The sequence below is a fragment of the Corythoichthys intestinalis genome, chromosome 5, assembly GCF_030265065.1.
Source record: "Corythoichthys intestinalis isolate RoL2023-P3 chromosome 5, ASM3026506v1, whole genome shotgun sequence".
In the NCBI taxonomy this organism is placed as follows: domain Eukaryota; kingdom Metazoa; phylum Chordata; class Actinopteri; order Syngnathiformes; family Syngnathidae; genus Corythoichthys; species Corythoichthys intestinalis.
In genome coordinates, this window is record NC_080399.1 from 39,684,684 (window position 1) to 39,702,182 (window position 17,499).

The 17,499-nt window shown below is 43.2% G+C and overlaps 1 protein-coding gene across 1 annotated transcript in view; it reads left to right on the forward strand.

Annotated features, from left to right (window-relative positions):
• Nucleotides 1-10,103: 10,103 nt before the first annotated feature.
• The window catches only part of kcng4a (potassium voltage-gated channel, subfamily G, member 4a), a 36,283-nt gene continuing 28,887 nt past the window's right edge, over nt 10,104-17,499 (forward strand). The window contains exon 1 of the mRNA XM_057836758.1: nt 10,104-10,463. Coding sequence (XP_057692741.1) covers nt 10,356-10,463 — 108 coding nt within the window. The 5' untranslated portion in view covers nt 10,104-10,355. The remainder of the gene's footprint in view (nt 10,464-17,499) is intronic.

Sequence of the window (17,499 nt, forward strand, 5' to 3'; positions counted from 1 at the left end):
GCTCCTGCTGCTGTTGGCGTTGAGCGACCGCAGGGACCGTAGGGACGAACGAGCGGCTTCGGTCCTCGGAGAGGAGTTCGGAGCCCGGGATGGTAAGTTAGGCTGATGATACAGTGGAACTTGCAAGTTTGATATATAATATAACACCACTCACAATTTTTATTTAATTATTCTATGCATTGATTGACGCAATAAAGGCTATTGAGTGTGCAGAGAGAATGATGCAGGTTACCTGGTGTACAAGCCATTATTTATTTTTCATATAAGAAATGCTGATAAATCCCATGTTAGCTGCACATGGAGACGAGTGCAGAAGTGTCTTCAAAATGGTTAATTGTCAGACTTCATTTAGTTCTTATGCACGTTCCATTTAGGCAGCCTGGCTTCAGTTTCCACTTAGTCTGAATGTAAGTTTAATTGGTTGAATGTCTCTGTTGGCCCTGTGATTGACTGGTGACCAATCAGACTTGAGTTTACCTCTCAAAGATTAAAGAGATATTTTATATGGAATAATTTCAAAATAAATTGAAAAGAATTTACAGTGCATATTTGTATTCACATGTTGTGGTTTTGTGAGTTTATTAGTCATGGAAAATGTGGGTATTAATGGTGAATTAAACACAAAAGGCAAATGGAAAGCAAATCAACTAAATTCTTTGGACTAATTCTTTAAAATTGGACTCTACTTGATGCCTCATAAAATATGTCAAAATCTGAAAATCTATTTAAGTATTTATAGGTTTTACTTCAGTGTTGACAGTCTCAGCTCAGTGATTGAATGTCAGTGTCCATCTTATTGATCGATAGGTGTCTTCTTGTCTTGATCTTGTCTTTCATGAGGTTTTTAATTCATTTGGAATTGTGTGCACTATATCTAAGTTTGGATCGAAGATTGATGAGGAACGATCAAAGCTATCGGTGCCAAAACCACCACTATCAATTAACCTCCCTCAAGGAAACCCTCAGCATATCCCCCGAGAATTCCAACTGATTTCCCAATAGCTGATCACACTTTCTGCTCTGCGTGAAGTGACATTAAAACGGTAACATTGTGGCAGATGTGATTTATTGCTTTTGCCCAAATGCGAGCGTCTCTCTGGGATCATCGACCAGTCTGCCCTGATTAAGCAGTCACTGTAGGCGCAGTCAAACATACCTTCCAAGGTAATACGAGTACATCAGATTGTAGTGGATCCGACATAATCAGGGGTGCACATAATTTTTTTGCCCAGGTTCTCAGAGGAGGACATGGAGATGTGACTTGGTCCTCATTCAGCTTGAGAGCCGACCCGCCTGATGCGATAAATTTATGACAAGCTTTACTTAGAGCCAATTAACTTTAATTAATTATATTAACAATTAATGCTTGATTAACATCAACTGGCACAACAAAATTGCCATTACTTTGAAGTGAAATGTAAAGAAAAAAAAAGCACCATTTCAAAATAAAGGGCATTATGCGGCTCCCACATTAACTCCAAGCCTTTTTAAAAGTGGGATGTCCTCCTCATAAGACCTCATTGAACGTGCATGTTTAGCTTTGTAAAATGCGAGCAAAAACACGTTTGTCAGTGCATATCGCTGTTCATTACCTTTATTCCGCCCTATTCCGCCACTTTTCCATCGGGCGAGTGGTGTCCTGTTTGACATCGATAGTTTGCTTAATTCCCACATGCTCTCTGTTTTTTTTTCGTGCTTTTCAAAGTTTGGATGGCTGAAATTCTTTGACCCTACATAAAATGCGCTACTCTTATCGGCGACATTGGGATTCTCACGGCACATTTTGTACCGCATTTCCGTGCGAGCATCATTTGCTTCTAGTCATGGTACCTCCTGTAGCCACTTTTCAGCAAAAGCCATTTTTTTCGGTAGCTCCGGTGACGTCTCTGTCGTCTGTCTGTTTTTAGACGGGGGTGGGGGAATACGGAAGTAATTACTCAGTGTGGCCTGCCTCTTCGACATTTTGAGAAGTTATTTTCTTGTGTCCGCCGCAAATACAGTGGTCAGCCATCGGTACGCAAAAGCATATGGAAGCCGTTGAGGGCCAGCGCGTTTGTCTACGTCCAGTACGCATGCGCGCATGCGGACCACTTATGTGCACCCCTGGACATAATACAGTATGCACGTAAGGACCGCATTCTGTAGACAGAGAAAACCCATAGGCAGAGTTTGACTTTCGGGGGGGTGGGGCACAACATGTTGATGACCCCAAACGCATTGTCAGCAATAAAATTAACTTACGAGAATATTTATAATAATAAGTTGAAAATGAGCGTTTTTTTGTTTGCCATCATTCTTGACGGGAATTCTAAATCAGGGTGCTTAGGACAGCTGTACTTTTCGCCAAGATCATCATCCATTGAATATGGTACGCCCGCCGGTGTCGTGCCAATGTAGTTACCCCTGTCAAAAATTGTATTTCCTGGGCATAGCCTCTGCGCTGCACTGACATACTAACATACGTACTGAACGTAAAAAAAAAAGGCATTGTTTTACTCGTAGGATGACCTATACCTGTTATTACTGTTATTCAAGACCTGTATGTGTCATATCTGTATGCCTTCTCAGTTCTTTTTTCATTGCAGCATCTGATTCAGCTGGATGGGCGGGGCCGTTGCAACACACCTGTGGCGCATTTGGAGCGCTCATTATTTAAGGACTCCGGCCACAGTCTGCGAGTGTCGGACTATTGCTTGTTTGCTTACTACTTGCCTTGCTTACCGCCTGTGTGTTCATCGTCAGCCTTCGAGTTTCCCGACGTTCTACGGTCGTATTTTGGTTTGGTCATCTTTACACTAGTGCTCTTTTGGGCTTGGTAGTTAGATTCTTGTACTGTTATATTCATGCATTTTTCGCGTGCTCCCTTTGTTGTACTGTATTATTATACTCGCGTTTATTGGCGTGCTCTCTCAGTTTGTTATATCCGCATTTTTCGCGTGCTCCCTTTGTTGTACTTTATTATTACACTCGCGTTTATTGGCGTGCTCTCTCAGTTTGTTAAACCCGCATTTTTGGCGTGCTCCTTTTGTTGTACTTATTAAATACAAACGTTCACTATTTCTGTTTCTTGGTCTGTGATTTGGATCCGCCTCAACGGCTTGCCGTTCACAACAGAATAGTCCGACCATATGGATCCCACAGACTCAGAAAGTATTCGACATGTGCTCGCGGAACACGGGCATATGATCAGCAGGAATGATCAGTCATTGCGTGCATTAGTGAATGTGATCGGCTCGCTAACTACAAGAATTGAGAATATGACGTCACCTGTACAGCCCGTTGACGCTGCCGCGGCGCCCGATCTATCCACCCCGTCTCCAGTGGGCTCGCCGGCAGCTTTTCGGGAGCCGTTGTTGCCACACCCCCATCGTTATGAGGGAGAGGCAGGTGCTTGCCAACTATTTTTGCACCAGTGCTCCCTTGTGTTCGACCAACAACCTCAAACGTTTGCGAGTGATAGATCCCGTGTAGCGTATGCAATGAGCCTCCTTGCCGGTAAAGCTGCAACATGGGCCATGGCGGTAAGCAACTCAAGACCCGCGATCCGTCATTCATTTGAAACTTTTAAGACTGAGCTCGTGAGAGTTTTCGATCATCCGGTTAAAGGCAAAGAGGCAGCCAGCCGCCTGCTGGATTTTTCCCAAGGCGATCTGACCGTAGCGGATTACTCTATTCAGTTTCGCATTTTGGCCGCGGAGTGCGGTTTCGAGGAAGCAGCACTGTGTGGTATTTTTCGGCGCGGGCTGTCTTCGGCGGTTAAAGACGAGTTGGCGGCCCGGGATGACTCATCGAATCTGCAGGAGCTGATTGAGTTGTCCGTAAATTTGGGTCATCGTCTAAAAGAGCGTGAGAGAGAGAGAGCTGCGGAGCATCGGGAACGTCGCGGGTCAACGCCGCAGAGCAGCCCGACGGCGGCCGGTCCGGACGGCTTCATCAAACCACCGTTGGTCTCTACGTCGACACGGAGGCCGGTACCGACGGGGAAGGAGCCTATGCAACTCGGCGGCGGACATCTTTCTGCGGCGGAGCGACGAAGACGGATGATGGCAGGCTTGTGTCTGTTTTGTGGCTTGCCGGGGCACCGTGTCGCCGCTTGTGACGCCGCCCCTTCGCATCGACTGGAATCTTCGTTGCCTGGGGCTCCCCTCGCCCGAGGGGGTACTAGTACGAGGTTCGTACAAGACAGCAATCCCTCAAGTGAGTTGCCTCGGGACGAGTTGAAGGAACAAAGAGACTCCCAAGGTGTGGTGAGACTGCAATTGCCGGGAGAAGTGTCGCACGGTGGGGTTCACTTTAGTTTTACTGCTCTAATTGATTCAGGGGCAGATGACTGTTTTATAGACCAGAGTGTTGTTGACGCGCTTAAATGTCCTTTAATAAGACTCGCTAGGCCCAAAAGGGTTTTAGACCTCAATGGGCGCCCTCTGGCGGACGTGAAGTTTATTACGCCCCCGCTCAAATTAAAGTTGTCCGGGAATCATTTTGAGGCCCGTAGCTTCTGGGTTATGCCGTGCAAATCGGCTCCGGTCGTGCTGGGACTCTCCTGGTTGAAAGTGCATAATCCTAATATTGACTGGGCGAAGACTCAAATAGTTGCTTGGAGTACGTTCTGTTATGCGCACTGTTTACGTTCGGCGTGTCTACTTCCCGGTCAAGAAAGAACTGCTACCGAGCCTGCTAATTTGAAAAATGTTCCCGCCGAGTATCATGATCTCCAGCGTGTATTCAGTAAAGAGCAGGCTGGTACCCTGCCCCCGCACCGTCCTTACGACTGTGCCATTGATCTGCTGCCCAATGCACCGTTGCCCAGTTCGCGATTATACAAGGTCTCTAGACCGGAGCAGGAAGCTATGAGGGAATACATATCCTCTTCCTTGGCTTCGGGCCTTATTCGCCCTTCGTCCTCTCCTTTGGGGGCGGGGTTTTTCTTCATTGGCAAAAAAGATGGGGGACTTAGACCGTGCATCGACTACCGGGGTCTCAACGAGATTACTGTTAAAAATAAATACCCGTTACCGTTGTTGGATTCGGCTTTCGCGCCGCTAAAATCTGCCACCATTTTCACCAAATTAGACTTGCGCAGCGCTTACCACTTGGTCAGGATTCGTGAAGGAGACGAGTGGAAAACCGCATTTAAAACCCCGCTTGGGCATTTTGAATACTTGGTCATGCCTTTCGGTCTGACAAATGCGCCCGCAGTGTTTCAGAGCCTCATTAATGACGTATTGCGGGACATGCTAAATGTGTTCTGTTTTGTTTATTTGGATGACATCTTAATTTTCTCCAGAAGCTTGCAAGAACATCGCCAACATGTCCGGATAGTTCTGCGAAGACTGTTGGAAAACCGGTTGTTTGTTAAGGCCGAGAAGTGTGAGTTTCACCGTGAGTCAATGCAGTTTCTCGGTTTTGTTGTGGAAAAAGGGCAGCTAAGGCCTGATCCAGCAAAAATTCAGGCGGTGGCAGAGTGGCCCACCCCCACCTCACGTAAACAATTACAACGTTTCCTCGGGTTTGCTAACTTTTACAGGCGTTTTATCCGCAATTATAGTATGAGGGCCGAGCCCCTTACCAGGTTGACCTCTAACAAGCGACCATTTGTGTGGTCCTCTGTGGCAGAGGCCGCATTTGTAAGCCTTAAACGAGCGTTCACAAACTCACCTGTCCTTGTTCATGCTGACTCAGATCTCCCTTTTGTGGTCGAGGTTGACGCATCGAGTTCCGGAGTGGGGGCCATCCTTTCCCAGAGGTCTGCAGTCGACCAGAGGCTGCACCCCTGTGCATTCTACTCCCGCCGCCTCAGCCCGGCCGAGGCGAATTATGATGTTGGCAACAGGGAGCTGCTCGCTATAGTCCAGGCATTGCAGGAATGGAGACACTGGTTGGAGGGCACTGAGGTACCGTTCCAGATATACACAGACCATAAGAACTTGGAATACCTTCGTGCAGCCAAGCGCCTCAACTCTCGCCAGGCCCGCTGGGCATTGTTCCTGACCCGTTTCAACTTCCAGATTACCTACCGTCCAGGGTCAAGGAACGGGAAGCCCGATGCGCTGTCAAGGCTCCATGAGGCAGCGGAGGAGGGGTCTTCAGAGGAGTCTATTGTTCCCGAGAATCTGATCGTTGGCGCCCTACGTTGGGAAGTAGAGCGTCTTGTGGAAGAAGCCTTACGAGGGGTTAGGGTACCTGGGGGCTGCCCTGCCGGCAAGTTGTTCGTCCCAGTTGCTCAGCGCGCAGGAGTGCTGAAGTGGGGCCACTCCTCGAAGTTTGCCTGCCACCCGGGTGTGTCCCGCACATTCTTCCTCGTTTCCCAGCGGTTTTGGTGGCCAGGCATGCGCAAGGACGTCACTGACTATGTCTCTGCTTGTTCCGTCTGTGCTCGGGGCAAGCCAGTCCATCGTGCTCCAGCGGGCTTACTCCATCCGTTACCTGTTCCAACTCGCCCCTGGTCACATGTTGCGCTCGATTTCGTCACTGGTCTTCCACGATCCAGGGGTTGTTCGGTCATCTTGACGGTGGTGGACCGGTTTTCCAAGATGGCGCATTTCGTCGCACTTCCCAAGTTGCCTTCAGCCCTGGAGACCGCTGACCTGCTGGTGACACATGTTTTTCGGGCTCATGGGATCCCGTGCGACCTCGTCTCTGATAGAGGGCCCCAGTTTGTCTCACAGGTCTGGGGAGCGTTCTGCAAGGCTTTGGGGGCCACCTCAAGCAAATCTTCGGGTTACCACCCACAATCCAATGGGCAGACGGAACGGGTCAACCAGGAGCTAGAGGCCGCCCTCCGTTGTGTTTGTGAACTGCATCCGGCCTCCTGGTCATCGCACCTCCCATGGGTGGAGTATGCGCGCAACACCCTTGTTTCCTCTGCTACTGGGAGGTCACCTTTCATGACTGCATATGGGTACCAGCCTCCACTGTTTCCTTCCCAAGAAGCCGAAGTCATCGTGCCATCTGTCCAGGTGCACCTGCGGAGGGCCCATAGGGTCTGGAGGGACGCAAGGGCTGCACTAGTCCGCACGGCGGCCCGCAACCGGCAGATAGCTGATCGCCACCGACGGCCCGCTCCAGTCTATCGCCCAGGCCAGATGGTCTGGCTGTCAACGCGGGATTTACACCTGGCTGGGACTTCAAAGAAACTGGGCCCTCGGTTCGTGGGTCCTTTTGCTGTTGATGCTGTGGTGAACCCTGTGACTGTAAGGCTGAAGCTTCCCAGCTCGATGAAGGTTCACCCAGTTTTCCACGTCTCTCTGCTCAAGCCAGTCTCCACCTGTCCCCTGAACCCTCCGCCAGTGCCTCCTCCTGCTCCTCGCGTAATCGACGGTGGGCCGGTGTACACGGTACGTGCCATTCTCGACTCAAGGAGGAGGGGTAGGGGGGTGCAGTACCTGGTCGACTGGGAAGGTTATGGCCCTGAGGAACGCCAATGGGTCCCCCGCTCCTGGATCCTCGATCCGTCGCTGCTGCGGGATTTCCACTCTCGTCATCCCACGAAACCAGGTGGTCCGCCAGGGGGCGTCCGTTGAGGGGGGGGTTCTGTCATATCTGTATGCCTTCTCAGTTCTTTTTTCATTCCAGCATCTGATTCAGCTGGATGGGCGGGGCCGTTGCAACACACCTGTGGCGCATTTGGAGCGCTCATTATTTAAGGACTCCGGCCACAGTCTGCGAGTGTCGGACTATTGCTTGTTTGCTTACTACTTGCCTTGCTTACCGCCTGTGTGTTCATCGTCAGCCTTCGAGTTTCCCGACGTTCTACGGTCGTATTTTGGTTTGGTCATCTTTACACTAGTGCTCTTTTGGGCTTGGTAGTTAGATTCTTGTACTGTTATATTCATGCATTTTTCGCGTGCTCCCTTTGTTGTACTGTATTATTATACTCGCGTTTATTGGCGTGCTCTCTCAGTTTGTTATATCCGCATTTTTCGCGTGCTCCCTTTGTTGTACTTTATTATTACACTCGCGTTTATTGGCGTGCTCTCTCAGTTTGTTAAACCCGCATTTTTGGCGTGCTCCTTTTGTTGTACTTATTAAATACAAACGTTCACTATTTCTGTTTCTTGGTCTGTGATTTGGATCCGCCTCAACGGCTTGCCGTTCACAACAGTATGGAATTTCTCCAGTTTAATAAACGTGGATTTCCAAAATATATAACTGTGGTTCTTTTCTGGCGTCAGTTAATTAAGTCGACATAACAGTGTGTGTGTGCTCCCGCGGCCAGGGGATACAATTTTTGACGGGTATAACTACATTGGCAAGACACTGGTGGTAGCTCTGTTGTACAATGAGCGTCTTTAGTGGGGCAAATTAAAACTCTGCTCACCATTTCGGCGGTGCTCTCTGGCGCTTCATGGTCCACATTTTCAATCCTTGGTTCTTGCTCAGTAGTTGTTGTCGCTTTTGAAAGCTTAGTTATGAAAAAATTACGTATATCCATCTTCCCTCTTCGGTCCTCAGGTTGTTTTGGCTATGCAAAGCAAATGACCATCTAAGGTGCTCATCACATGAGCAGTTCGAAAAAAAATTTTGACTCATTATAAAACTTTTAAAATATTGTTTTTGTTTATTTCATTCTTTTTGTTTTTTGTTTAATTGCTTTAAAACTTTTATAGACAATATTTTACCGGAAAACTTTAAAATCATATATAGGAAAGTCAATTGCATGCAAAGACACTTTTCGGGCACCTCTGCCCCTCCTTAAACTCAGCGTATGAGGAAACCCTTTTTTGAACTTATTATTTAATTATTCCTGTTAAATAATAATGATTGCAAAATCCTTGAAAACTTTCTCAAAAACCGTTTTTAATGTCTGCTTTGATTTATGGCGAGATATGGATACGTTAGAAACAATAATGAGAACACCGAGTTGATAACTATTAGGGGCTTGATACAGGGCGAGCCATTCTGGGCGACTGCAATCACCATGTGTGCCAATAAGTTTCAGAGCAATCATACTGCCAAGAAACACATTTGGAGACTCCACTGCATCCACTCTGGGTGCGAATGACACCATTAAACCTGAATGTTCTCCTTTCCTCCTGTTCCTTAGTTTTTAAATAGCGCCTACTATGAGAACACCAACAGGATGGATGTCTTTTTTTGTTTTTTTTGCTATGGCTTGAGTCCTATACTAATCAAGCTGACAAGTTTTATTTCAATTTTTTTTTTTTTTTCAGGAAATTGGCGTAATTGGTTGATCTCACTCAATGTTTCAATGTCATTGAAAACGATAGACGTCCATTCTATTCTATTTGACCTATGACCTTCGCAGGCCAATGTAAAGTGGCCTAACTGTGACATCCCAACTTGGTACAATTCTGAACGGTTTGCTTATTTGCACTTTGTTTGTTTCATTTGGCACTTGATGGATAGACCGTCACTCCAGTTTTTCTTTTCATAATATAGCACATTTAAAAGTGGATGTGTCCCCTACTGAGTGCTATTCCATTTACTTGGTAAAATAACTCCATTTTGCATTAATGAGAATAGTTTCTGTGTTGATACCTCCACATTGTGTCTGCAAGGTGCTTGTAATTACTGTCACTAAAAGCCCTCCCTTGTTCCCTTTGCTCATTAAACACGAGAATATCATTTAGATTTTTTTTTTTTTTTTTTGCATTAAAGATTTTTGTTAAAAGGATATTTAACTATTACATAAATAGTGTATTATTTTAATTATTTTATAACTGTGAAATGTACATAATGACATTTTTTGGGGGAGGTATTGTTTTCCACTAAAATACACAAGTATTTTATCCAATGTTATTTATTGTCAATCCTGTGTGTTCTTATTGATGTTTGTTTTAGATCCCACACAATGCCCCCACAGGCCCTCGCTAATCCAGCTTCAGCCTCCGACGACCCCCAGCCCTCCCCGGACACGTCCGCATCACGTTTGGCTGTTTGACGTATTCGTCTCATTCGCCACAGTTGTCAGCCACCGATCCACGGAAAGGCACTCTTGCTTCACGTCAAGATTAGCTCTGATTTGCCGCTAGCTGCTATTAAAGCAGGCAAGTCCATTTTTTCCTCTCATAGCAACATCAAAAGTCATTCAAATGTGACAGTAGGTTGCCTGACACGCTCCCTCTTCCAATTTTAGACTTTCGCTTCATTGGTTTGGAGCCGAAGGACATCCATCGTGTCACGGTGAAAACCAGACTCGATGTTGCGGTAGGCGCGAAGGTCAAAGTGACCTTGAGGAAGCTAAAGGCGGGCGTTGGTCAACTTCTTTACCTCTGACCTGGACATGACAATGGACCGGAAAGTTGTGTCGTGTCTCCCCTGCAAATAAAAACCTGGCGGAGAAGCCCGGTCCTCTTCACTTCTCTTAAAGTGCGTACGCGCCGGATTTTGCCATGCCCATCATCAGCAACGCTAACCATGACTTCAGCAATCTGTCCGTCAGTGACGACAGCAGTCTCGACCGCATCTTCACCGAGATTCCAGAGACTGAGACTGTCAAGGTAAAATACACACACAAACAGACAAAGCGACAAAGAAAATAGTTGTTCGGTGGTGTAGGTTGTTTTTGGCGGGGTTTGGTATAGACAGACACGGCGCTCCGCATATGCATAACACGCACTGCGCGTAGGGCACCAACTCTGCCTGAAGGGGCACAAAAAAAAAAAAAAAATTTAATCCTAAAAAATAGCAATTGTAATAATAACAACAATATATAGTATTTAAAATAAAACTTTGTAAAGCCTGATAAATGCAAGTAATACAAATATAAGTAACATAGGCTCTATATTTACACAAAAAAAGAATCTCCTGTGCGGCCCTCTCGTCAGTCTACCTTTGGTGCACCGCCCCCACCCCAATTCCCTCGTGGTTTGCTCCATTATGCTTCAGTCGCAAATTTGGCAGAAGTTTATTCTTGAAAGGAAATGTCATCGAAAAGACAACAAGAGTCGGGGGCGGAAAAAAGGAAGAGGAAAAAGCAGCGAGATGATGCCCGTGCATCACTTGCAGGTAAGAATGTTTTTTTGTTGTTGTTTTTTTTTAAACAATTGTTCATTTATTATCAGCTACGTTTACATGACTACAATAATCTGATAACTGGGAATAACCAGGTAATGACAATAATGAGATGTGACGCATTTACGTACACTTCAGTGATGTGATAATCAGGAAAAACCTGGTTTACATGTTAAGTCAATAGTTCGATTTCTTTCCAAGTACATGACGTAAAACTCTTGGTCTCAGCATAGGCCTTCCTCCATGTCTACCAAAAACCCATGCTTGCTTGAAGTTGTCCCACTGAACCTCTTCAAATGCGAGTGTGGCGATTGCGTTACACAAGCTCGCTAACTGCAGAGTAGGCCCATAGGCTGAAAGCGAATCAGTTTGGTGTCCCTAAGGCCTCTCTAGCGACATTCGTTTTTCCATTTGTACACATGCTCAGAGATGTAAAATAGCGGTGTTTATCAGATAAAGGATAGCGGATCATGCTCTTTACATGATCACTTGAATAATCTGGTAACTCCAGAAATCGGGTTATGATCGGTTTATTAGTGTGCACAACAACAACAAAACCACTCCAAAACGCTGTGGTGGAAATGATGTGACTTGCAAATTCATTGCACAATGAAAATTAAATGGATACCGGTAGTGGTTTTATGCAACGACTATGTTGATACCGAAATTTTTCCATTAGTAAGAAGCCGTAGTCATTTTCGAGAGGTTCAGAGGCCAAGAGCGACATCTACTGGTGAAACTAATTAGAAAAAAACAAACAATCTTAAAGCTATGTAGATTTCCCCTTTCATATTCATTGTTTCCACATTATGTCCAGTATGTTTATATAGTGCCCTATCAGTCCATGTCTATAAAGGTATAATATTAAAGTTTTCATGTATCTGTGTTTTAAATATGGGCCTGCATAATACTATATTTAATTTAGAAAATGTTTGTACCATGGTTCAAAACAATATTTCACCGTATAATCCCTGAATGTTTTGTCTTGTATTTCTGATACAGGATCAATGCTTCAATATATCAAAGGTGGATGGGGGGCTGGGAGGGGGGGGCACAAAGCATTTATGCCTAGGGCACCAAAATAGCTAGCGCCGGCCCTGGGTATAGATAGAGGTTATAATGAGTCTGACTTTCAAAATTAGTTGAAAAAATATAAAATTTGAAGTAATCCATACTTACCTCATTTACTGCTATTGACAGACCTAGACTTCCAATCCATTTTGAACTATGAGGTCTGGCTGTAGTCATGCCAGTCCTGTGAGAGTGAATAATTTAAATTTCTTCTAGGAAAATGTCTGCAAATTACTGCTAAATAGCATAGGCTATCCACGTAAAGAATGGAGCAAACATTTCCATAACCAATTAAATTGAAGAGAAGAATGCCAAAGGGCTGCATTGAACAGGGTATGGATAAACAAAAATATTTTCTAGACAAAATAAATAAATGTAGAATACAATTACGCCTTTTTTTTAACTGTATCTAATGAGTCGCAACTGTATCTTTCGGGGAGGTGGGGCGGTTCATTTTGTTACTTCTAAACTACGTAGATACTATTGAGAATAACTTCTAACTTCTAGATGTTCTGATAACATCTAACAAGTATGATCTGGAATTCACAGCTTCTGGCCAAAAAGTAGACGAATGCAGTGTGCTGCTCATAAATATTTTCAAACGATAACTCTTCTTTTTCTACTCACCGCATTTGGTGTGTGCATGAGCCTTGTGACGGCACATCCACCATCCTTTTTAAATTCTCAGTAGAGCTAATCGATGGTGCAGCGAGTGCATGTCGATGATTGTTTGACACTGACGGGTGAAAAGCGTTGTCATCAATCAAGTGCCATGGCATATCCTCGGTGTGCTTATGGCCTGTTAGTGTATTGTATCTCCAATATGAAAGTTGTGCCCCTCGATGGGGAGGTGGGCTACCAAAATCGAAAAATCGCTTCAGTGAGTCGCAGATGAGTTTGACAGTGATGGAGTGGTATTACTAATGGTGCAGATAACGGAAAGGTGTTTGCAAAGGTGTCTTTGAATGCTCATTCAAGCCAATGGTGCATGACAGGCCAGGCTGGCGTCAGAGCCTCTGGTGTCCTTAATCATCTGATACACACAGCACACCAGTTAGGAAGGTATTTGGCGAGTAAATGGTCTGAATGCAATACAATTCAGCAGTCTTAAGAACATCTCAAAACTAGAAACTGCAATTTCTGGAGAAATTACTCTCTACACATACTCTACACATTTCGGGGACATTATCAGGTCACTTCCTGTTGATTTGGGGACATTTGGGGGGCGTGGCCAGGTCATATCAGGTCAATAGGGGATTTTTGGTGGGCATGGCCTGGTCATATCAGGTCATTTGGGGACTTTTGGGGGGCGTGGCCTGGTCATATCAGGTCATTTGGGCACATCTGGGGGCGTGGCCTGGAAATATCAGGTCATTAGGGCACATTTGGGGGCATGGCCTGGGCATATCAGGTCCTTTGGAGACATTTGGGGGGCCTGGCCTGGTCATGTTTAAGAACATCTCATTAATAGCCAACTCTGACTTAACAACCTTTTGAGCAACTGGCATATTTGTAAAGCTAGCCATAAATCATAATAATGACATCAACAAATATTTTGGACATGTCTTTTTCAATTACTGTAATTTTCGCACTATAAGGCGCACCTGACTATAAGCCATCACCCATCAAATGTGACACGAAAACGGCATAGGTTCATAGATAAGCCGCACTGTACTATAAGCCGCAGCTGTCCTCACTGTATTATGGGATATTTACACCATAAGATATTAACCGGTAACACTTCATTTGGCCATCACTGCTCCCTTGGGGGTGACAGTTAACATCTTCTGCAACCTGCTGTCAACACTGTTGTTGTCCACCATGCCTCCTAGCATGCATTGCAGGGCAACAGATGTAAATAACAATAGAAATTCATGTTCTGTGCTAATTATTTATTCAGTTATTGTTCCAGTTGTTTCATTATTACTAGTTATTTGGTAAAACTTTGACAGTGGCGCCATAAGACTGTCATTAGACACTTATAATTATGACATGACACTGTCATGAGCATTATTGAATGTTAATAACAGATGTCATTTAGTGTCATTCGGGAAATTATCTCACTTTTGAATGATTGTAAAAGATCCGAGCTGGACATTAATGGAGTAACATAATTTGCCGGATGACACTTAGCCCCTTATTGCCTGCAATATGAAGCAATTGTCAGAGAATCACAACATTTGAAAAATAGGGTCTTAATGAAACCTTTTTTTTCCAAATTTGTAAAAAAGAGAAAAAAGTGTAATAACTGCTCTAATATCTATAACCCTTGCTAAATCCTGTTTTTTTTCTCAAGGAACCTGCAGATGCATGAGTTGACTTGCATCCATGATTTTTTTTTTTTTTTTTTTAAGAAAGATATTTCAAAATTCTGAATTAGTCTCAAAATCATGAAATTCTAAGTGTATCAAATTTGATACATTTGTCAAGAAAGGGCTAATGACATCAGTCATAAGCATTCAGTAAGGACCATGATAGTGTCATGTCATAATTATGACTGTCTTATGACTGTCTTATGACGCCGCTGTCAAATGAAGTGTTACCAAATACCATAACAACCAATTAATTAAATAACTGGAACAGTAAATGAATAAATAATTCGCACAGAACATGAATTTTGATTTTTATTTATCTGTAGTGCTGCAATGCATGCTAGGACGCATGTGTTGCCCATGAACCCAAATAAATCAACAAAAAAGACACACTGGACTATAAACCGCAGGATTCAAAATGAAGGAAAAAAGTAGCGGCTTATTGTCCAAAAATTACGGTACTTACTCTCAGTTACATAATTACATTTTTGATGGGCAGCCGATCACAACTTGTGATTCAATAGGGAAAACGAAAAAAAATATTTTTGGGAAGTTTTTCCAACTGTAACTAATAGTATAAACTAGGGCTGTCAAAATTATCGCGTTAACGGGCGGTAATTAATTTTTTTAATTAATCACGTTAAAATATTTGACGCAATTAACGCACAAATGCCCCTCTCAAACAGATTAAAATGACAGGACAGTGAAATGTGTACTTGTTGTGTTTTACGGAGTTTTGTCGCCCTCTGCTGGCGCTTGGGTGCGACAGATTTTATAGGCGTCAGCACCCATGAGCATTGTGTAAGTAATTATTGACATCAACAATGGCGGGCTACTAGTTTATTTTTTGATTGAAAATTTTACAAATTTTATTAAAACGAAAACGTTAAGAGGGGTTTTAATATAAAATTTCTATAACGTGTACTAACTAGGGCTGTCAAACGATTTAAATTTTTAATTGAGTTAATTACAACTTAAAAATTAATTAATCGTAATTAATAGCAATTAATCGCAATTCAAACCATCTATAAAATATGCCATATTTTTCTGTAAATTATTGTTGGAATGGAAAGATAAGACAAGATGGATATATACATTCAACATACGGTACATAAGGACTGTATTTGTTTATTATAACAATAAATCAACAAGATGGCATTAACATTATTAACATTCTGTTAAAGTGATTCATGGATAGAAAGACTTGTAGTTCTTAAAAGATGAATATTAGTACAAGTTATAGAAATGTTATATTAAAACGCCTCTTAATGTTTTCGTTTTAATAAAATTTGTAAAATTTTCAATCAAAAAATAAACTAGTAGCCCTATTCTGTCCTCAATGTGTGTGAGTACACAAATTGACAGATAGCGAACATAAGTTCCAAAAAGAAATCAGACGGTGTGGCAAAGTTGCATGGGCTTTACTGAAGTCATCTCTTTTTGACAGGAGCACGTTTCTTGTATTTTTGTAAAACTGAAAATAACAAGGCAATGTGTCAATAACTTGCATAAATCACAAAATAACATAAAATGTACACACACGTGTCCATTTGAGCAGTAGCACTAGCCAATTAGCTCACAAGCATCTAACAATGTAACTGCATTTCACCATATATGTGAACAAATTCAAATACACATCATCAATAACTATCTAATGCTCATGAATATAAACAAAGGAGGACTATAACTCACAAGCGATGCATGTATTAGACACAAACAGTGTGATGGGGCTATGAGAACTGCCACTGAATACTGGATGCGGACGTTAGCTGGTCTGAATAGCACTGTCTATTAGTGTGAGTTCGCGTCGACATATAATCACGTCAGAAAAGCGCGCCGAAACCCAAATAATCAGCTGCACTGAATCGCCAGCAGAGGGCGACATTACGCCACATAACATATGCAAGTCACACCCAAGCGCCAGCAGAGGGCGGAAAAACTCCATAAAACACAATTAACAAGTTGGCTTTTCACTGTACTGACATTTAAATCTGTCTGAGCGGGCCTAGTGCGTTAATTGCGTCAAATATTTTAACGTGATTAATTTAAAAAATTAATTAACGCCCGTTAACGCGATAATTTTGACAGCCTTAGTACTAACATTTACCTTTTAAGAACTACAAGTCTTTCTATCCATGGATCGCTTTAACAGAATGTTAATAATGATAATGCCATCTTGTTGATTTATTGTTATGATAAACAAATACAGTACTTATGTACCGTATTTTGAATGTATATATCCATCTGGTGTCTTATCTTTCCATTCCAACATTAATTTACAGAAAAATATGGCATAATTTATAGATGGTTTGAATTGCGATTAATTACAATTAACTAATTTTTAAGCTGTAATTAACTCGATTAAAATTTTTTAATCGTTTGACACCCCTAGTATAAACATATGAATTTCCAAAAGCAAATGTTTCAGAATACAATTACATTAATCTTTAATCTTAGTTTTGTAATTGCATATCATTTGTTACTCTCCAATATTGGATAATATTGAACTTAAAAGAGTAAATTATTAATTGTATTGCAGCAATCAAGGGCGTAGGTTTGCATAGGGACGGTATCAACTATTCAGGATGCACAAATTGTCCCGACCAACTTTTAAACCTTATTTGCATTATGTAATGACTTCAGTTATATAGGTAACTTAGATTGTCTTCCAACACGTTGTAAGGATAGAATAGACCCATCCATGATCAAGTGAATTATTTTCATTATGTTCAGACTTATATTTATCCCTTTTTACTTGCTGAATGTGCCGGTCCATTTTTACCCCGCTCAAATGCAAGTTTGATTGGCTGATGACCTCCACCCACCCCCTCCAGCCACACAGACATCAACGCTCACTCACACAGCCCCGACAGATTCATGTTGACAACATGCCGCCCCGTTCGAAGAGGAGGGATATTAGATTATTTTTTAAAATTTTTTTTTTGGGGGGGGGCAACAGCAGCCATTGTAAGTAATGTAAAAAGACATTGTGTGGAGGACAATGTTGTGGAGGTGGGGGTAACACCACTAGTTTTGCTACTGAAAGTCCGACCAGCATCAGAGTTAGCATAACATTGAACTGCATGAACATGTAAGCCTGCAAAACTACTGCGGTCAGGACAGCCTCCACAACGAACAA